Below are 21,801 nucleotides of genomic sequence, written 5' to 3'. Positions count from 1 at the left end.
GCTCTGGGTCACCGTCACCGTCACAGTCACCCACAGTCACGCCTTCCCCGGGCCTCCGTTCTGCGCAGGCGGCAGGCAGGCCCTCTGTCTCGGGTCTCTGCTGCTCGAAGGTTTGGGCCCTGCTTCCCCACCCGCTTTAAATTGAGACACAAATCAGCGTGTAACATTCCCCCTTTTAAAGTGTACGGTTGTTTTTAGCATATTCACAAGATTCTGCGGCCGCCACCCCTGATTCCAGAACGTTCCCTCACCCCAAAAGAAACCCCCATACCCAGGAGCAGCCGTAGCGGTCACTCCGCATTCTGGCCTCCCCCACCCCCGGCACCCACAGCCCTGCTGGGTCGCCACGCTTCGCTCATCCCAGACACCTCGCACGACTGGAAGTGGGACGTCCGTAGCCTCGGGGTCTGGCTTCTTGCACCCAGGCGGGCAGCCCTTGGGCCCTGCAGCCTCGAGGCTGCTTGTGGGGTGGAGGCAGAGGCCGGGGGCCCAAGAGGGCCAGGTCCCAACGACCAGGCTTCTTGTGGAGGATGCTGGGCCACAAACCTGGATTCCGCGCGTGTATTTGCGGGTCCTGGGGACAGCTCCCCGCAGCTGGGACAGAAGCTCATGGGTTGGTGGCTTTTCGCTTCCCATGTGGGTGGAAGTGAGAAAGGCGGCCGAAGCTTCGCAATCTCTTCGCCCGCTGCAGGTGTCCAACGGGCCGTCCTTGACCCCGGCTCTGCCTAAGCCTGTCCCCCTTTCCCTCCCCCTCCCTCACACTCACGCACACCTTGTAGGGCCCTTGGCATTTGGTCCCTGGCAGAGGTGGGAAAGCGCCTGGCTGCCCACGGGCTGGGCAGCGGCCGGGGCAGCATCTTCCCAGGTCAGCGCAGGGCTGCTGCTCCTCTTTGCGGGAGTCTCTCTGGCCGCCCGCTGCAGGCCCTCCGCTTGGGACCCCCCTGCCCCAGGCTGAAGGAAAGCTCCTGGGAGCTTCCTGGCAACTGCCAAGAAAACCTAAGAAAATACTGTTGACCACGCTGGCGTGTGTTTAGGTCCAGACGCCTCTGCTGAGAACAGACTCGAGGACTTGCTGGCTCTGTGCTTTACACTTGCTGATGCTCGGACCCCGTTCTGGCTGGGCCCCCTTCACACCAGGAAGGAGCAAGGCCGCTGTGCCCCTGCGCCCTCCCCTGCTGTCCCCTGCCCACCCCCCCCCCCAGGACTCTGCCCCGGGTTCCTGGCTCTCCTCCCCTCCTGCAAAACAAAGGCCTCTGAGCTGGACCCGTGCGCGGCTGCTGGCCGCGTGTCTGGGAGGAATGGCGCGGCGGCCGCTGAGGACCCGCTGTCTCCTGTCTTCTCTTGCAGCCAACAAGAAGGTCGCCTGTGCAGTCACCTTGGAGGGGCTCAAGGACGACGCCCTGGCCTCCGTTCCTGCCAAGATATCCCGGAAGAGCGAGCAGGTGCCCACCATCCTGGAGGAGCCCAAGGAGCTGCTCGGCCGTGCGAGCTAAGCCAGGTCTCGGGGCCACGGCCGCTCCTGCGCGGAGCCCCAGACTGTCCCGCCCGGCAGCGCGGGCCTGAGGGTCCCGGAGCTGCTCCTCGCGGCGGCGGCCGCCCGCGTCACCCCGCCTCCACCGCTCTGCGGCCTGCCGCCCTCTGTCCCTCGCGCCCGGCCTCCGAGCGCGCCGAGGGGAGGCCCGGGGCGCGCGCCCCGGCTCTCGTCCAACCAAAGCCGGCTCCGCGTCCGCCGCCTTAAGCCCCAGTGTCGCCCCTGGTCTCCGCGCCGTCTCTCCGCCAGGGGCACCTGCTTTCTCGGCGCCCGCTTTCCAGGGGGCTCCGGCCTGCGCCCGTCTCGCCAGCCCGTGCTCTGAGAGCAGCACGGGGCTGAGACGCCTTTGGGCTCGGTTCCCCCCACTGCTGTCACCCCGGCTCTGCTCCTCCCGCCCCGGGCTCCTGTCCTTCATTGCTGGCGGCCTGGCATCGGGAGCTACTTCCACGGAAGTGGGTAGCGATCCCTTCCCCCACCTTTTGGGAAAGACCTCCCCCACAGAAAAGGCCTAGGCCACTTGATCTGTGCCCTGGGGCCTGGGCCAGAGCCCCACTGAGGGCGGGCAGGCGGGGCCAGCCCCGGCCACTGCCATGCCTCGTGCCCTGGGACCCTCTGCCCGGCCCCGGCCTCCCTCGAGCTCTGGTGCGGCTCACCTGGAAGATGGGCTGTCTCTGGCCCTTCCAGCACCTTGGCCTCTGTCTCCAGGGAAACGGGGTTGGAGCCTCCTGGCTGAGAAGTTGTTTTGCAAATGGATCTATTTTTGTATGAATTTTTTTAAGAGAAATAACTCCTCCGTCTCCCTTCCCGCTCCATGATGTGAGAGGCTTTGTTGGCGGGTTCCAGGGTCCCTGGGATTCTCCTCACAGCGTCAGGCCTGAACAAGCCCCTGGACCACCATCCACCTCGGCCCTCAAGCCTGTGGGCCCTTGAGGCCAGTGTAGACTCTCTCCCGGCATCTGACTGAGGCAGCAGGAAGTTCTCCTCGGGTTGAGTTGGACCAGGCCTAAGAGTAGTGGGAGCTCTGAGACCACAGAGTTTTTATAAATTTAATATATTTATCAAGCCAAATGTGCAAATGCTAACTGGACACCCTGGAGGAGTGGGCACAGGGCGTCCCCCACCTCCGCCCTCTTCTCAGCAGTGGGCAGGCCAAATTCTTGGCGGCCACGGCTGCAGCAAACTCAGATTCTCTGGCTCAAGGTGACATTTTGCCCTCCTGTGCGCCTTTCAGCTTCCGGCCCCCGGAGGAGAGGGCTTGGCCCTCCCATCCAGCCTTGAGAGCAGGGGCAGCTTCGGGACCTGAGGGCGCCCGCAGGGGGGCCTGGAGGCCGGGCAGCAGGGTTCTGGTGGCGAGAGCCTGTGTGTCAAGGGGCACCTCCCTGCTGACATCTGGGGCTTTGACCCTTTCTTTTTTTAATCTACTTTTGCTAAGATGCATTTAATTAAAAAAAAGGGACAAAATGCAAACCTGTTTCCCTTGCCTCTTGGGCTTCTGGGATGTCATCACCTCCAATTTGTTGGGTTTGTTTCCAACTGTTAATAAAGCATTGAAACAACCCTACCTTCCAGTCTCCTTGGCGAATTTCTCAACTCTCTTCATTTTACGCTCATCCGGACTCCTGCACTCTTGTCCTGCCTCACTGCCCCGACTGACCTGACCCCTCAGCATCAAGTTGCCACTGGCCCCTTCACGCGCTGCACCAGACGCTACAGTTGGGCAAGGGCCAGAGGTGACCTATAGATACCTAGTGGCACATGCCCAGCCACGTGCCCCCTGTGGAGGAGGCGGGGGGCCCCAGGGCAGCCCCTTCCCCCCCCAACCCCCGCCTGCCACGTCCCCCGCCTCTCGGCCTGGAACCCTTTTCTTGAGTTCAGTTCCAGTCTCCACCTCCCCAGGACCCCAGACTTCACACTGCAGGTTCCTGGCGGTACCTGTGCTCCTTTGGCTGAGGGAGGCTGTGACTGCCCCTTTCCGGGTCGCCTGTGTCTGCGGACCACATTCCAGGCTCGAGCTTACACCCAGGTTACACTCCGGATGACCTGCTGCTCAGAGCCCGAACTTGTTTAAGCACGTTGTGATCTGCACAGAGACACCCTACAAACCCTGAGCAGGCCCAGAAGAGACAGACAGGGAAGGGCCTGGAGAGGACCACAAACCCACATGGCAGGCTTGGAACTGGACATAAAGGCCTCTTAAATAGCCCTGGAGCCTGGGCGGCAGCTACCTCCGCAGTGTGGCTGGGGATGTGGAGGTGGGCTTCGGGCCTCCTCCCTACCCCGGCAGAGGCCACGCGTTTCTGGCTTAGAGCTGTGCAGGCACGCATACCAATTAGGAGACCAACCACAGCTGCTCACGTGCTCTGCCAGCCTCCTGCCATGCCTGGAATAGAACCCAGGCGCCCGGCACCCCGCCCTCTGCAGCCTGGCTCTCGGAGACAAAAGCCCTGCTCTGCTTCCATCGCAGCACCCGCGCACACCACCCTTCCTCCCACGCAAGCAAGTCATCCCCAGATGCTTCTTTGGAAGGCTTGGTTTCCATGACAACAGACGTGGCGAGCTGGCAGCCCGCTTGAGCTTGACCGGCTCTGGGAGACTCAGCAGCGCAGAGAACGCCCAGAGCCAGCCTCCCCCCACCCCATCCCCCCCGCTGCGGCCGGGCCCGCCCTCCCCGTCACCCACCCTCCCGATAACCCCAGTGGGTCCTTCTTTCTGTCCTGCCTTCCCTTCCACGCTGTTGCCTGCAGCTGCTTTGGCGGCGGCATCCTCGAATCCCTCCGTGCTTCCAGGAGGCTGGCGGAGGGGAGAGAAGGTGGGCGAGGTGAGGCGCTAATGGCAAGCGCGTCCGACAGGGAGAGGAAGCAGGAGGGCGAATGGGTCTGCAGGCCATCTCCCTCCCGTGCCCTTTCTGTCCCCTTGACACCCTCCCCCACTCCCCGCACACACGCAACCGAGTGGTGAACCCTCAGCTTCCATGGCTTTGCTGCAAAGAGGCAGCCTTACAATGTGATTCCCAGATGGGAGAACAGGCGCAAGCTACAGGCTCAGCCTCAGAGAACGGCCTGCGGGGTCCCGCCACCCTCGCGGGAGGGGGGACGGGGGGGAAGGGCGGGCAAAGGCGAGGCCACCCTCCTCCCACCCAGCCGCCCGCCAGCCCCGGCGCTCGCGGTGGTAATTTTAGCTGGGAAGGGGCGGAACTCAGGAAACGTCCACCGCCTCCTCTCCAGCTCTATTTGCCAACCCGCGCCCACGGCCCGCGCTCGGGTCTCCTCTTCTGCCCGGAGACAGCCGCCGCCGGCCGCGCCCGCGCGCCCAGGCCCCCTCCCCCCCCAGGACCCGCGAGCCGATCACACACGGTGTCCAGATCCACTGGCACCGCTACCGTCAATCGCACACTCTCACACGTGCACAGCTCGCGTGCACAGCGGCACCGAGCAATCATATGCAGACTCGCGCAGGGAGCCGAAACCACGATGCGAGCAAGCACCGCCGTCACCGCCTCCCGCGCCCGCTCGGCGTGCCCCTCTCGGCGGCTCGCTTCATCCCCACCCGCCACGAGGCCCCATCGCTTACACAGAAACGGTCAACCTTTCAGAAGAAACCGTTTAATTTTTTTTCAAAGAAAAAAAAGCCATATAAATATTAGAGTATAAAACTTGCGTGAGACCTGGGAAGGGAGTGGGGGCTACGTGACTATGCAAGAGAAGCGCTTATAGGAGTCAGTACGCGGGAGGGGGTGGCCGCAGCGCGAGGACACAGCACGAAACACAGCACGGGCCGCTGCGGGCAGATTCGGGGACCGGCGGCGGCGCGGGGCCGGCCGCCCGCGGCCCGCTCGCCGTCCCGGGGAAGCACGCCGCACTACACTAGTGGCTACTGTACACCAGCCGGACGAGGGAAGGGGCTCTACCTACTGGGCGGGCCGGGGGCGGGGGAGGGTCTATGCACAAGGAGGCACTGGGGGGCTTGAACTGGGCTCTGGCCACGAGGGGCGGACTGGGGGCCTGGGCAGAGGCCTTCGCAGAGAAGAAATGGCACCTGGGCGGGGAAGGACTGGGGCTGCGGACGCGGGGGGGCCCTGTGGCGAAGCCCTGACCCCCGGCGGGCGCTTTTTGTCCACCTGGTCCCTGCTCTAGCTCCTTGCCTCCCCCAGCCAGGGGCCAAAAAGGGCCTCGCCGGCCCTCCCTTCCTGCTGGGACCGCACCGATCCTTCCACCAGCAGCACCTCTGGAGCACCCAGCACCCACAGAGGCCCCTCTGACCTCTCCAGGGGCCCTGGTCCCAAACCTGCTCAGAGCTTCCCTGGACCTTCCGTAATGCCACTCTCAACCACGGGTGCTGGTGGCTCAGCCCAAAGCTGGCTGCCTGGTTTACCGCAGATGAGGGTCCAGCCTGGTGCCTGGCGTCAGGCTGGAATGGGGGGGTCTGGTTAGTACCCTGGGGGTGGGTATACAGAGCCTCCTGCAAGACGCTGCTAACTGCTGGGTTGGGCTTTGCCCATCCCCTCATCCGCTGCACGCCCCGCCGCCTCTATCTTCCCACCCCGCACTTAGAACATGCAATGGAGTCTCTTGTTGGGGAGGGGAGGTCACAGCATGCAGTGGGAACATCCAACAGCGAAAGACGAAAACTGGTCCCCAGGCTGTGGGAAGAGGCATGGGAGCAGAGGCCCTCCCTAAATCCAGCAAGCATCAGTACCACAGGAGTGGCGACCATGTCTCCCAAAACATGAGCTTGGTTTCAGGTTCTGGAAGGAGGCGAAGGGGCTGTGGCATCGCCCATGCTTTGGGGGAAGGTGGAGAGGCCGAGGGGTCACGACGCCCTTCTGGCTCTTCAGAACCAGGAGCCTTTTAGGCCGCCAGGTACCTCAGTACCCCAGCCCCTTCCTCAGGAAAATGGAGCAGGTGGAGAAGGGGGTGGGGTGGGGCCGGGGCAGGGGGAGTGGGAGGCAGAGAATGGATGGGCCTGATTCAATTTGGAAGATGGGGTTCAGCCGTCACTACAGGGCATGTGATAAATGGTGTCTACACTAGCCCGCTACCCCCATGGGCACAGCAATCGACTGGTTGGGGGTTCTCAGCAGAACTCCCTTTGCATATTCGATCCCCTGGGGGCAGAGAAGGGGGTGTTGACTGGGCACTTGTTTCTTTCCCAAGGGGAGCATGGCCTGGGCCCCTACCAGCATCCTGGGGGTGAGCCCTGAAAATCCCAGGCCTGGGCGCAGGCGGGGAGAGGCCGGGCTGGCTGGCAGGGGGCTGCCCTGTGGCTCCGGCCTGGCCTCCGCCTTACTTCTTCTCCTTCTTGCCCGACTTCTTCTTGTTGCCGTTGCCACCCGCCGGGGCCCTGGCGTCTCGCTTGGCAGCCGCGTTGGTCAGAGTGGCGTTGCTGCCCGGGACGTAGACGTTCTGGCGGTAGTCGGGCACGTGCTGCAGGGTGAACTGGGGCCCGTAGCGGGCACTCAAGCCCATGGTGCCGGCGCCCCCTCCCAGGGTGGAGCTCCCGTCAGCGGCTTCTGCAGGGACAAGAGAAGGACAGGGGCTCATCTGGAGAGTCCCCCACGGTCACTCTCCTACACACGGGCCGGTACTGACCACGCCGCGTGCTGGATCGGCCCTGACCACAAGGGCCAGAGCTAAGAGGCTCCCCAGGGACGGTCGCCTCGGTTTGAGTGCTAGCTCTCTTGTCTACTCACTGTGTCCTGGTCGAGTCTACGTAACCGCCCTATGTCTCCTCAGTTTTCTCGTCTGCAAAATGGGGCTAAGAAGAGTACCCAGCGCTTCTGGTTTGGGTGAAGGCTGACTGAGACTGCACATGTGAAGCACCTGGAATAGTGCCCACCTCCTGGTAAGGGCCTCAAACATGCCAGCTTTAGCTGTCTCAGGCCTGAGATACTGCTCCCAAGGCCTTGGCCAAGGCCTCCCCGCAGCCTCTCTGCTCCGCACACTAGACCCTCTGGAGGGCCGCGACACAGCCCGTGCCCGCTCCCTTCCGGTTCCACCCAAAGAGTGGGCACAGAGTCGGTGTGTTATGAGTTAGGAGGGGGTGCTCTTCCAGGCATTCGTTTCGCAAACAGCAACGGATGCCCGCTCTGTGCCAAGCACCCTGCTAGATGTTGCACGTGCGTGCAACCGCAATGCAAAGCTCCAATGTACTATTAGCCTCACTTTAGAGGTCAGGGAAGCAAGGCTCAGAGAAGGTAAGGGATCAGACCAAGGCTGGAGCTCCTGCTGGAGCTCAGAGGGTTAAGAACCCGACTAGTATCCATGAGGACATAGGTTCAATCCCTGACCTTGCTCAGTGGGTTAAGAATCCAGCCTTGCTGTGAGCTGTGGTGCAGGTCACAGATGCAGCTCAGAACTGGCGTTGCTGTGGCTGTGGTGTAGGCCGGCGGCTACAGCTCTGATTCTACCCCTAGCCGGGGAACCTCTATGTGTGGTGGGTGCAGTGCTAAAAAGACAAAAAAGACCAAAAAAAAAAAAAAAAAAAAAGAAAAGAAAAACAGGAGTTCCCGTCATGGTGCAGTGGTTAACGGATCCGACTAGGAACCATGAGGTTGCGGGTTCGATCCCTGGCCTTGCTCAGTGGGTTAAGGATCCAGCGTTGCCATGAGCTGTGGTGTAGGTTGCAGATGCGGTTTGGATCCCGTGTTGCTGTGGCTGTGGTGTAGGCCGGCGGCTACTGCTCTGATTAGACCCCTATCCTGGGAACCTCCATATGCCAAGGTAGCGGCCCCAGAAAATGGCAAAAAGACAAACAAACAAACATTAGACCAAGGCCATCGCAGCCAGGAGAGGGAGGCCTAAGTGCATCTTACCGGTATGCTGTGGGGTGTGGTCACCACCGCCAGATGCCTGGGCCTCAGCGCTACTCTGAAGGCAAAGGAGGGGAGAGGAGACAGCCCCGAGCCTTTGCTGGAGATGGTGACCACACGCCTGGGGTACGGCGTCAGAGAAGGCGACATCAGAGAGAGACCGCAGCCCAACTTCCCGCCGTGTGTGAGGAGAAACTGGGGTGCAGAGAAACACAAGTTCTGCCTCTGGCTCAGTGTCACCTGGGAGTTCGCAAGAATCGCAGACTCTCAGAATCTGCATTTTTTTGTGTGTGTGTGTCTTTTTAGGGCTGCACCCCCGGCTTAGGGGTTGAATCAGAGCTGTAGCCACTGGCCCACGCCAGAGCCACAGCCACGCCAGATCCGAGCCGCATCTGTGACCTACACCACTGCTCGCTCCTGCAACGCCAGATCCTTAACCCACTGAGCAAGCCACGGATGGAACCGGCGTCCTCGTGGATGCTAGTCAGATTCGTTTCTGCTGAGCCACAATGGGAACTCCCAGAATCTGCATTTTAACGAGATCACCAGGTGATCTGTCCCCAGGTGCCTACCTCCCTGGGTGCCTGTGAGGACTCAAGGAGACAAGTGTCCACCCGGTGCCCAGGGACTGGGTCAGGACTCACTAAATGCTAGCTGCCGTCCCCACCGCCATCTCACCATTCCGCGTGTCACCGCTTCTACCCGACATGCTCCCTGACTGCGCCCAGGGGAGTAAAAAGCAGGAGTTCGGACGACTCTGGCGGGGCGCTGGGTTCCCTCCGGAGTCCTCCAGCAGCGGGAGGGTTAAAGCCCCAGGAACGCCCCGCCCCGCCCACACGAGAGCTCCCCCTTCCTCCGACCTCCGTCTACCCGCCCCAGACCCTGAGAGTGGGGCTAGCGGGTGACCCCAGCGGGCAGGTTGAGGAATCTCGGGACGCCACCCCGGGATTGGGACAGAGAGGACTGCCTCCAGAAAACAGCCCCCGCGGGGCGGGGCGCGCCGGGACAGCTCGGGTTTCCACCCGCAGCCCCGGATCCCGGGGCCCCCGGGGGCGGGAGGGGGCGCAGCGGAGGGAGCCGCCCCTTCCCTCGCCCCGGCCCGGCCCCGGCCCTTTCTCGCCGCGGACTTTTCCCGGGTTTTCCCTAATTAACGCCAGGAGGGAGCCCGTCCTCGGGGTGCCCCCCCCCCGGTCCAGCGCCCCCTCCTTCAGCCTGGGAACGGAAGTACTGGGGGGAGGGGGCCCGATCGGCCTGCAGCGCCGGGATTCCAGAGTGATTTAGGGGCTGGAGGAGGGGGGCCGTCAGAGGCGCCGGAGGGAAAGAGAGTCACACGCACAAAGAGAAAGAGGAGGAGACGGGCAGAAGCGGGGCGAAGGGAGGCGGAGAGACGGGGAGGGCCTGGCTGGGCGACCGGAAGCCAGGCTCACCCACGCCTGCCTGCACCCAAAGTGTCTCCAAGGGTCACTCTGGAGACCACAAAGGTCACAAGGAGTGGATGAAAATGACAAAGCCGGCCCCCGCGACCCCTTCCCCAAAACACAGACCTGACCTTGGCCTGGGCCCTATGGGATGCGGTGAGGCGGGGCTGGACCAGAGGCACGAGGACGGGAAACCCAGGGCCAAGCGGAAAGAGGGTGACACTTGCTCTGCCACTAAGGAGCTGTGTGACCTTGGCCAAAGCCCTGCCAGGCCCCGCCTCGGTTTCTCTATAAATCTGAGGGGAGCAGTGGGATTGCCGGCTCCGACCTTGTGTAGAATCACGTTTCCAGCGGCCCCTGCTTCTACCCCTCGAGGCCCACACTGGGCGGAAACCGGGACCTGCCCTGAGCCCAAGGAGAAATAGACTTTGCAGAGGAGCAGGAAAGACGCGAGCATCCTCGGCCTGGCGGAGCTGGGAGGGCGCGGGCTGCCTCCTCTCCTGTGCCCCACGGGCCTCAGGGAAGCCGGCTCCCCGCCCAGCTTCCCCCCACCCCCCAGCCGCCTCCTGCCCTGCCCCCACCCCAGCCCAGGGCTGAGCCCTGGTCCAGCTGCACCAGAGCCAGTGGAGCCACAAACCGCAGCCTCCTTCAGAGCACACCTTCCGGGAAATGTTTATTTAAAAAGCCTCCCAAGTACACTTCCTTGCTGGATTACTTTCTGCCCCTCCGCAGCCCCACAGGCCTGGCTGGGCTGGACTCCAGGAGGCTCCCTGGCTGCAGGGCCAGGAGGCGGGTGTGAAACCAAGAGCGGGGGCCTGACCCAGCCACCTCCACCCCTGAGGTCCATCCCTGAGGCCCCAGGCTTGTGCTCGGGTCGGGTCCCGCATGGGCCAGCGGGGAGGAGCCCTGACAGGGGAGCCAGCCTGGCGGTGAACCATGGGACCTTTGGGAGCGTTGGGGGCCATAAATACTGACTCCACTTCTGTTTTTAAAATCTGGATTTAGCCTTAAAAGCCTGCTTCCTGGCCTTAGGACTCAAAGCCACGAGGGCTAAAGATAATTTACCAGTCTGTTTATTTTCCTCAAGAACCCGACTTGGCATCTCCTCAGACCCAGCCACCTGCCTCTTTTCATATTCCGTATCCGGCCCCTCTAGAATTATAGCCCCCAGGCCTGGGCCAGCTCTGCCCCAGAAGGCCGGCCACCCCTGCCACTTCCTCCCTCCCTCTTCGCCAACCAGCCTGGCCTCGCTCAGCCTCGCGGCCATCTGGGGAAGGCCTTGCCAGATCTAACAAATCTCAGTCAAAGGGGCCCACTTACATCTGAATTTCACATACATTTTTTTAATATCGGATGCCCCAGTTCTAAGGTTTGCCATGTACCTTTGCTAAAATCCTATGCGGTATTTATCTGCGGTTTAAATGGACTGGGCCTCCCGTATCTCATCTGGAGCCCTCAGCTGGGAGAATAATGCAGCATTCAGAGAAGCGCAGCCTCTAAACCTGCTCAGCTCAAAGGGCAACTGAAGATGATGGAAAGGCGGACGTGCTTGAACTTGGGAGTCAGGCTAGGCTAGACGCACCTGTCTGCGGCTCCAAGTGGGGCCTGGGAGCAAGGGACTTCTCAGGTCCCTCATCTGTCAAGTGTAAATAGAGCCGCCTCGCAGGGCTGAGCGGACCTCCTGACACGAGGCCCCCACGTGGGCCTGGTGTGAGCAGGGGCACCGCATGGGCATGACTACAGCGACTGTCTCTGCCCGCCAGCCCTGCACACACACTGCCAGCCTCCGTATACGCCCGGGAGCTCGGCCTTATTAAGAGGCATCATTCAAGTTCTCCCTTCTCCCCCCGTGGGTGCGAGTATCTTTAACCAGCATGAGCCACTGCGCGTGGGGCAGCTCTCTGACGATCCTGTGCCGAGGCCTTGCCTTCTGCCCTCACGACCCCACAGTGAGACCTGTTGTTACTGTGCCCATTTATAGTCAGAGAAACTGAGGCTCAGAGGGGCTTGTTCCTGGCCTGAGGACTCACAGCTAAGCGGTGGCACCAGAATTTGAATCCAGGCCCTTCTGCCTCAAAGCCTGTGCTCTGGGGGACTAACGATCTTGCTCTGCCCCTCTCTCAGGACTCTTCAGGGGTGGCACCCACCACCCGAGTCTCTGTTGTTCACGTTCTTTGTTCACCTTGTAGAGAAGCCAGAATCCTGCTCTGGGAAGTGGGGGCATCAAAAAAGAAACACGGAGCCTAGCGTTCAAGTGCCCGCTGGCTGCTGGAGCACCCACACCCACTCCACGGACTGAGGGCGTCTCTGGGCCTCCTGCAGGGTCTTTCCTCACTCACGCCCCTCCGGGACCCCCCATCCCTCACTGCTCCCTAACCTGGCTTTATAGCCTGCAATTATGGGCCCTCTCAGACCCGAGCAAAGGTCCAGGGGAAGTGCAGAGGGTGAAAGCCAGTCTCGGGGCACAGAGCTGTGGGATGTACCCCAGAAGCCCAGGTCTCTCAGGGCACACCTGTGGGCACCACTTACCGCTGGCAGAGGCCAAGATCATGGCTTGCAGCATCTCCGTGTCAAACTGGTTGTTGGGCCAGGTGCCGGTTTCATCGCCATTCTGGGAGCTGGGGAGAGAGCGGGATGGTGAGCCAGGTCTCCGGGCAGCCCCCGCCCCGGCCCCCTCTCCCAGGGCCCCCAGACCTGGTCCCTGGCCCAGTCCGCGCCCGAGACCTGCTCCGTGTCAGCAAGGTAGGGGCAGCTCCTAGAGCCCTTCAGATGCCAGCCCTCCACTGGCCAGTCCCCCAAAGCAGCTTCCTGCTGCTCCAGACACCAGGGCCCTTGGAGGGAGAGAGCAGGATGCAAGGCTGCTTGCCCCCCACGAGGGCAGTGGGTCGCAGGGAGGGCGAGCAGACCCACAGCTGGCAGGGGACGTGGGAAGCGGGAAGATGTGCCAGAACTAGAGGAAGCAATGAGACCCTGCAGAACCTGGGAGGAGGCGCGGGGGGCCCATGAGGGCTTGCGGCAGGGAGAGAGGTTCCTAAATCTCAAAGATCACCACCTCGGTGGCTTGCCGAGGCCTCGAGATAAATTCGGGGCACCCACGCACCAGCCCCTCCCATTCGACAACCACCCCCCACCCCCGCCCAAACTCGCTACCCTCAGACCTTTTCCGAGGCCCTTCCCCGAACCCCTCAAGCTGCCCCTTGTGCCCTAGCATCCCTGCCGCTGCCTGGGTCACGTGAAAAACATCTGCCAGAGAAGACGGCGAAGCCCACGCAGCGAGCTCCGTGAGGACCAGGACCTTGTCCGCTTCCTACTGAGGCACCTGCCTGAGACCTTCGGACGCCCTGAACATCGAGAAACACATGAAGTGGTTCTGACTTGTTAAAAATGCTCACCCGTGCAAGCACCCGAAGCCATGCCAGGCCACCTTTCCCGCAGTGACTACGTCCTTTGGGGGATTTTCAGGGATCAAGTGATTTCCATGTTTGAGGGGAGCGGGCAGCAGCCTGACACACACAGGCTATTGGGGGACGCGTGCACTGTCTGCAACACTGAGGCTCCTCAATGAAAGTCTGTTACTAAATGAATGCGGAGAAAACGTACCACAAAAGTTATGTCACTAGGAGCCAAGAAGGACTTGGCACCAGGGGAGGGGCTGCAGGGCAGGCCTTGAAGGTGAGAGGGTGAGAGAGAGAGAGAGAGAGAGAGAGAATTTTGTCACGATAGCTGAGCACAGTCAAGAATTGCTTTACAGTGATTCCGACGTCTGTCCCTGCTGTGGTCTCTGATCTGGAATCCCCATCCCCAGGTAAGGGGACTCACCCTGAGGCTCCAATCAGAGCACCCAGCTGCTGTGCGGTGCCCTCTGCAGGGTCACAGCCAACTTCGGGTTGAGGGAGAAAGCAAGAAAGCCACTTCTCCCTCTACAGGTGGGGGAGGGGGGAGAGCTGGAGTTCGGAGCTCATTTATTCAACCCATAGTGACTGAGCAATTCCTGTGCGCCAGACACGGGGCTGGGGGCTGGGACTGGAGCAGTGAACTTGATTGAAATGGTGCAGCTCTGTGGTGCCCCGGGTCTCCCTTGAGAGGCTGGTAGTAAGTGATTACACATCCATTTAACCGGAAGTGGGATGAGACCATGGAGGCAGAGAGCGGGGGGCGGAGGGGAGACCCGAGCCCTCAGGTTTAGGCAGCCGATCATCAGTCCAGGCTCCCCCGAGGAAAAGACGGAATTGAAATCTGAGGAGACCAGCCAGGAGACAGGCCGGGAATGCCAGCCAAGCACACGGAGGAGGAATGAGAGGGAAACCCACGCTTTGTAACAGCTGATGGGCAAACAGATTCCGGCCAGCCAGGGTCACCAGGGAATTCCGTAACACTAACTGCAGGGGAAGGTCACTGCACAGCCACGAATTTCCCCCCCCAGGTCACTTATTAAACACCAATAGTCAAAAACATCCTGGTAACACAGAGATCTGGGGATACGGCTTGAACCCAGTGAGCCAACAGCATCACTGACATTGGGACAGACGGACAGGAAGTGATTCCCAGAGGCAAGTGCACAGCGTCACCCGTGCAGTGTCCCCCCAGACTGCGCGACCCGACCTGACCCACGGAAACAATCAGCAAATCCAGACTGTGTGGCATTTCAAAAGACAACTGGCCTAGAGTCTGTACAACATGTCTGCATCCTAAAAAACCAAAAGAAAACAAGCCCCCGAAGCTAAGGAGGCTGCGCTAGACTGAAGGAGATGAAAGTGATGCAGCCTGCAACGCAACTCATGCTCCCTGACTGAATCCTGGCGTTAGAGACAAACAAACGCACAAACAAAGCGTGAAAAGGACATTTGAGGAACATCTCTGAAAATGTGCTAGTGGATTATGTGTTACTGCGTTGATGTTAAATTCTTCAAACGTGGCCATTACCAAGGATTTCCCAAGTTATGCTGGCGTTCCCGTCGTGGCGCAGTGGTTAACAAATCCAACTAGGAACCATGTTGTTGCAGGTTCAATCCCTGGCCTTGCTCAGTGGGTTAAGGATCCAGCGTTGCCGTGAGCTGTGGTGTAGGTTGCAGATGCGGCTCGGATCCCGAGTTGCTGCGGTTCTGTCACAGGCTAGTGGCTACAGCTCCAATTAGACTCCTAGCCTGGGAACCTCCATATGCCACGAGTGTGGCCCTAGAAAAAGACCGAAAAAAAAAAAGTCACGCTGTCTGCACCCTCAAATGGTCCAGAAAACACAGGCGTGGGCTGGGTAGGGTGTGTGTGTGTGTGTGTGTGTGTGTGTGTGTGTGTGTGTGTGTGTGTGTTGGAAGAGAGAGAAAGTAACTGTACAAAATATTCAAGACGGATGAACCGAGAAGCGTACGTGGGTATTCATCACACTCCCCTTTTGGGGGGCTACGTCGTAGGTCAAGGCAAAAAGCTGAGGAGGCAAATTATCTGGGAGGAAGGCAGTGTTGTGAGCGCCCCCTGAGCAGAGGCAGAGCGAAGTCCCAGCCAATGCTGCAGGGAGCTTGCAGAGTTCAAAGAACTGAGAGAAAAGCCAGTGTGGCTGCCACGCGGAGGTGGCATCAGGGCCTGGGACTGGAGACAGCCTAGAGCTCGGGGAAGCCACCAGCGTCTTTAAAGGGGGGGTTGTCACGATCAGATTTCATTATGTAAAGACTGCTGGCAGCCCTATGAGAAGACCGAGGGTTGGGGGCATCTGCCAGGACGGGAGCCCCGTGGTGGAGCCTCAGCCACCCCCGTGTCCATGAACATCCAGGAGTCTCCACCTGCATCGGGATGGAGCTCCCTCTGCAGCTACCTGAGGATGCAGGCCTGAGGCGGGTGGGCTCCGGCCAAGGAGAAGGGGCAAATGGGGAGCAAGTGGGGAGGGCAGGTGGGGGCGGGGCGGCCAAGGTCAGGGCGGCGGTTGAGGGAAGAAGGTGAGGGGACAGGCTGGGCTGCAAGGAGGCGTCTGGGGAAACGGTCGCCGGGGCGGGCCGTCAGCTCTGGAGCTGCGGGAGCTGCGTGGACAGACTTCTTGGCGAACCCTTTACTGAGAGCCTCCTATTCCCTGGGTACCGGGCTGACTCAATCCTATCTGTGTCGGCCTCGGGAGCCCCACTTCCCAGCAGGTGAGACTGGGGCTCAGAGAGGTTGAGACACTTTTCCCAAATCGTACAGCTGGCAACAACCTGCAACAGGTCTACTGTGACCCCAAAGCCCATGAGCTTGACATACCCCAAAGCCCATGAGCCCAGTACGTCAAGCTCATGGGAAAGGGGACTTGTCCAGGATCGGGGCGAACAGTGACAAACAATAAGGAAGGAGATGGACGACGTCTGACTGACCCTTTCCCGAGAACCCTGTGACAGGCCCCCGGATTTAAGAGATGACACGGTTCCTGCCCTAAGAGGTTTGTATCCTGCTGCTGGGGGAGTGGGTGAGGGACAGTCTCAGAGCCTGGGCTGTGCTAAGATGCTCCCTGCAGCACCCTCAAAGGAGGGGAGTTCCCCATGTGGCTCAGTGGTGATGAACCTGACTAGTATCCATGAGGACACGGGTTTGATCTCTGGCCTCTCTCAGTGGGTTAAGGATCCAGCGTTGCTGTGAGCTGTGGTGTAAGTCGAAGACATGGCTCAGATCCCGAATTGCTGTGGCTGTGGTGTAGGCCAGCAGCTGCAGCTCTGATTGGACCCCTGGGAACCTCCCTATACTGCAGGTGCGGCCCTAAAAACCAAAAAAAAAAAAAGAGAGAGAGAGAGAAATTTGGGAAAGTCACCGTGGAAACAGCATAGACTTAACTGTGCTACATCTAAATGTATATTATTTTCATGTACTAAAAATCTATCAACATTTTAAAATATACATTCTTGGAGTTCCCGTTGTGGTGCAGTGGAGACGAATCTGACTAGGAACCATGATGTGGAGAGTTCCACCCCTGGCCTCACTCAGTGAGTTAAGGATCCAGCGTTGCAGTGAGCTGTAGTGTAGGTCGCAGATGCGGCTCAGATCCTACGTTGCTGTGGCTGTGGTGTGGGCTTGCAGATGTAGCTCTGATCAGACCCCTAGCCTGGGAACCTCCATATGCCACAAGTGTGGCCCTAAAAAAGCAAAAAAAAAAAAAAAAAAAAAAAGGAAAAAATAAAAAGCTAAAAAAAATTAGGGATGGTTTCCTGGGCTGTAAAGTTATGGGTGCTTTTTCTTTGAAATTGTTTTCTCTGTTTCCCATGTTTCTATCATGAGTGTGGATCATGTGCAAAGCAGAAAAAAAAAGGTTGCAGTTTGTTTGTTGAATGACTCCCCATCCTGGCGCTATCTCAGAGAGGAAGGGGGGTGGAAGGGGAGGACAGAGTGGGGACCAGGCAAAGTCAAATGGAGACCCTGCTCTGGGCACAGGGGCTGGGAACAGCTGCAGGGCGGGGCAGAGGGCAGAGCCTGAGAAAGGAGAACCGGCCTGCTGGGCTCAGGGCTCGAGACCACAGCTGTTGGGATCAGAAGCCCCAAGGACAGCCTGAGCTGGGCAGTGCGGGGAGCAGGTGCATGCGGCAGGCAGGGACCTCAGAAGACTTCCTTTGGTCTAGGCAACGCGACCCAGCCCTGGCTTCAGCTTGAACCCGGTTTTGTGAGAAACAACACTAGCAGTGCTCTGACCTTGTCCTGCCAGCAGCCAAGAAGGGCCAGAGAAGCAGTGGGGGAGCCCAGAACCAAGGTTCTTCTGAATGAGCAAGACCCCCCTTCATCCTTGAGCTCCACTGACTCAGCGGAAGAGCAGCCAAGAGAAGCCCCATCATTCTGCTGATGGTGGAGGCCTCACTGCTCTTCCCTCTTTCCTTCAGCTCACCTCTTTCGCCCTCTTTGTAGGACCGTGGATTTTACCTACCTTCGATCTCCTACCAGAACACTCCCTGTCCTACAGGAGGTGCTTACTAACTATTTGATGGCCGGACTGGGTCCCTAACACTGACTTCATCTGGGCCACTGTGGAGCAGAAATGTGCGCGCCACCCCCTCCAGTTAACTCAGGGCGAGAGAGCTCCCTCACCCGCCCCTCCGCCTCCCCAAGCGCTCAGGTCCCACATGACTTCAGGCCATCACATCTCTCCTTCGATGAAAAGGAAGTTGAGGCAGGGGCAAGGCGCCCAGGCCAGGGGGCTCCCACGATCAGCAGTGACTTCGCCTTTAGAGCCAGGACAGGGCTTGGGGTGGGGGCGGGTCAAGGGAGCACGGCTGCCCTGCACGGGTCACCTCAGCTCCAGCGCCACCTCCTCCTGGAAGCCTCCTCCATCCCCCCTCCCGCAACATTCACAGGAGACACCCCCCCCCCCGCCCCCGTTTTCAGAGCTCACTATGATTGGGGGCTAGAAGTTTTTGGAGTGTGGTTTCCTGTCTCCCCTGCTGGCACGGAAGCCTTTGAGTTCAAGGATCGGGTCTGCCTGTTCCATCTCACAGGCCAGTGACTAGCACAGGGCCTGGCTCATGGTGCATGTGCTCAATAAACACTTGCATGAATAGATACACGAGTGGCTATGTGAATGACCTCACGGATAGCCTGTGGGGAGGCTGGCAAGACCAGCTGGGGTCAAGGGAGGGGCCAGGGCGGCCCCAAGCCACCTGGCTTGCTGTCTTCCAGGGGCCTCCCGGGCACTGCCTTGAGCTCCGGGTCCTGGTGGCAGGACTGCGCACGCCCAGGAGCTGAAGTCTCCAAGCTACACCAAGCTACCCGGTGTGTGGGCTCAGCATCCGTAGCATCTGCAGAAGTGTGGGCAGCAAGGGTCCATCAGTGAGGGGGTAGGGAAGGCAGCCTGATCTCTGTGCCCCCCTCCACCTCCCCCAACCCCCAACTCCTAGCTCCTTGGACTCCACCAGGCTTCCAACTTCCAAAAGGGAGGCCTGGCCCAAAGCCCACCCCACTCCCCTCAGACTAACTGCAGGTCTTTTGCGGGAGACCCCTCCTCCTTCACCCCCAGGGGGTTCCTGTCTTAGCAGGAATGCATACCAGATTGATCCGAGCAGCTGGGACAGCCAGAGATGGGAGATGGGAGGGTGTGGGGCCGAGATCAAAGGCTCTGTGTGCGGCTGGGGCGGGGTGGGGGGTGGGCGCGGCAGGGGGGGGGTGTCTGGGGGGGCAGGCATGTGTGTGCTGGCTTCCCCTACATTTAAAGAAATCAGAGACAGGGCTACAGAGTCAAAGACGGGATAAAAGACACACAGAGAGAGAAAGAAGGGGCAGCAGAGAAAGAGACCCAGTGAGGCAGAGACAGACAAGAGACTCAGAGATACAGAGACAAGAGAGGAGGCCCAGAGCACAGCAAAGAAAGCAAGAACAGCAGGGCCCTCAGAAAGCACGAGAAGAGAGCATGTAGCAGAGAACAGGGACAGGGACGGGGAGGCAGCGACAGAGAGAAGGACAAACGGAGGCTGAGGTGGAGTCACATTTACTCACTGAGCCCCAGCCCCAGCCAGAGGCACAGCCCAGGGCGCAGAGACACGAATGGGAGGACCTGAGATGCAGCAACAAAGACAGAGACTGCAACAGATGAGAAAGGCCAAGGCAGAGATGGCGAGCTGAGATGCAGACGGAGGCCACGAAGCCTCAGAAGCACAAGGCCCGCAGGCAGAGAAGGGAGGGCCAGGGCCAGAGGGCAGCCAGGGAGGCATCCGCCGGGCCCCCTGCCCCCAGGGCGGCTCCCCCTCCTCAGCCTCGCCTCTAGCTGTCACCTCTGCTCCGGGCTCTGCCCCTCGGGCTCTGGGAGAGGCGCTGGCCGCTGGCCCTCCTCCCCTCCCCTAGTCCGATTCCTCTGTTTGACCCGCCAGCCTGGCGGCCAGCCGAACCCGGAGCCGGGCCCCGGAGCCAGCAGCTGGGGGTAAAAAGCTTCCTCTCCACGGGGAGGGAGACCCGCTTAAGACCATTCTTTGCTCCCGCAGAGGCCCCCAGATGCACGGAAAGGTTTGCGTGGCGGAGAGAGGGGAGGCGATGAGTGTGTGAATTGTGTTTCCCAAGTGGAAGGCACCTCTCCCTTCCGGGGTTTGGGTCCCGGTCCCCGGGACACCGCCGCCTCCCTGGCACCGGGGCTGCGGGAGGAAGCCACGTGCAGCCAAGGCGGAGCCCTCCCCCATCTCCGTCGCGTCACCGCCCCCGCCGCCGAGGAAAATGCCGCAGAGCAGAGGGTGGGCGGGACGGGGAGTCACCTACCCGCTGGTGCCGGGTCTCTGGGCCTGAGAGAAACGCCAGTCCGTGTTGGGCGGGGCTTGCTGTGGAGAAAACAGAGGGACAGGGCTGAGTACCCAGGCGCCAAGGTGAGGGGCTGGCCCGTGGACAGGGACCAGAGGGACCCCCGGGCTCAGAGAGCAAACACCCTTTCTCTGCCCCCGCGACCCCAGCCTCAGAGCTCCTGAGCCCAGATTCAAGGGCTGAACCCTGGCACTGGGAGGAGGGGGGCCGAGACGCACCCCCATCCCATCCCCCACCCCACCCCCACCCCCACCCCGTGGCAGCTTTTGGCTGAGAAATTCCACCAGCACCAAAAAGAAGTTCATTCAGCTCCTGGGCTGCGAACAAAGCATCCTTTGCGGCAAGATGGCTGCTTGCTCCCGGTAACCCTTTTCATGCCAGGCTGCGCCTCGACACAGGCAGAGGGACGCGTCCTTGAGCCCCTTGGCTCTCAAGGATCCCTTCCTACAGCTAAATACATATTAATTTAGGAGCCATGCCAGACTGGGCCTCTGCAGGGCATCCAAGGCCTGGGACACTTCTCACCCCCGGAGCTCTGTGCCAGATAAGCTGGGGCTACAGAAGCAAGAACAAGGCTGCTCTGTCTGGGCCGCGAGAACTGCTGGGCCGGAGCCCGGCAGAGATGAAGCTCCCACAGCCTCCAAGCAACGCCAGCCCCATCTCCAGGGCTCCCAAGGGGCGGGTCTGCAGCCATCTCCCACTTGGATGGAGGTGTGGGACTCTGGCCAGCCACGTCACTCCCAAGTCCCCCCAGCCCTCCCAGAAGGTGTGTGACTCCGTGACACACTCTCACGGAGCACTCCCAGAACCATCTCCTCACCAACCTGGGGTGCACTGCTACCTAATTCTCACACTCACTCCCGGGAGCAGAGAGCATCTCCGATTACACTGGGGAGAAGGAAAACCTAGGGCTGCCAAGTGACTCACTCTGAAGCTCACAGGTGGCAGCGATGCGAGCAGAACACAAGCTTAGCATCCCACGTGCGACAATCATAGCACATCCCCGACTGCCCTGAGCAAGGGCACAGGGATGTCTAGCCCTTGGTCACTGGATTCTTTTCGGCTTTTTGCTTTTTAGGGTTGCACTCGTGGCATATGGAAGTTCCCAGGCTAGGAGTCGAATCAGAGCTACAGCTGCCAACCTACACCACAGCCACAGCAACCCGGGATCCGAGCTGCATCTGTGACCTACACCACAGCTCATGGCAACACTGGATCCTCCAACCACTGAGTGAGGGCAGGGATCGAACCTGCATCCTCGTGGATACTAGTTTTATTTTGTTTGTTTTGTTTCCGCTGCACCACAACGAGAACTCCCAGTCACTGTATTCTTAGACGCAGCAGAATCTACATGGAGATGCAGGAACCATGACAGACTGGAGAGGAACCGGGCCAAATTCACAACCATAAGGACGGCGGGTCCACGATTCTTCAGTTAGGGCTGCTCAGGGCTAAGATGCCCCAAACAGCTTTTCTCCACATGTAAATCTCTACAAAGGAATGACGTCCCATCTCTGCCCCATCCAAGCAGATTATTAGCCATGCCTCCGGCCCTCCAGCCTTTTGTTGTTGTTGCTGTTTAAGGGCTGCACCAGCAGCATATGGAAGTTTCCAGGCTGGGGTCGAATTGGAGCTACCGGTCTACCCTACAGCTCATGGGGCAACACCAGATCCTTAACCCACCAAGCGAGGCTAGGGATCAAACCCACAACCTCATGGATACTAATCGGGTTCTTAACCCGCTGAGCCACAAACGGGAACTCCCCTCCATGTTTATAAATACCAAGCAATTGAAAGCACAGATTCTGGCGTTTGAGAGACCTGGG

At 60.2% G+C, this 21,801-nt stretch overlaps 2 protein-coding genes across 4 annotated transcripts in view; one reads left to right on the top strand and one right to left on the bottom strand.

Moving 5' to 3' along the window:
* The window catches only part of DIAPH1 (diaphanous related formin 1), a 112,420-nt gene extending 109,437 nt beyond the window's left edge, over positions 1-2,983 (top strand). For 2 of the 3 annotated variants that reach the window (XM_021077845.1, XM_021077844.1), the window contains exon 28: positions 1,348-2,983. In XM_021077845.1, the coding sequence (XP_020933504.1) occupies positions 1,348-1,493 (146 nt within the window). In that variant the 3' untranslated portion in view covers positions 1,494-2,983. 3 annotated transcript variants of the gene reach the window in all.
* LOC100736974 (protocadherin gamma-B7) overlaps positions 5,118-21,801 on the bottom strand; it is a 103,696-nt gene continuing 87,012 nt past the window's right edge. Inside the window, 3 exon segments of the mRNA XM_021084917.1 lie at positions 5,118-7,040; positions 12,287-12,375; positions 19,937-19,995. Coding sequence (XP_020940576.1) covers positions 6,814-7,040; positions 12,287-12,375; positions 19,937-19,995 — 375 coding nt within the window. The 3' untranslated portion in view covers positions 5,118-6,813.

This window comes from Sus scrofa, chromosome 2, assembly GCF_000003025.6.
Source record: "Sus scrofa isolate TJ Tabasco breed Duroc chromosome 2, Sscrofa11.1, whole genome shotgun sequence".
Classification (NCBI taxonomy): Eukaryota; Metazoa; Chordata; class Mammalia; order Artiodactyla; family Suidae; genus Sus; species Sus scrofa.
This window is presented reverse-complemented; position numbering and strand designations above follow the sequence as displayed.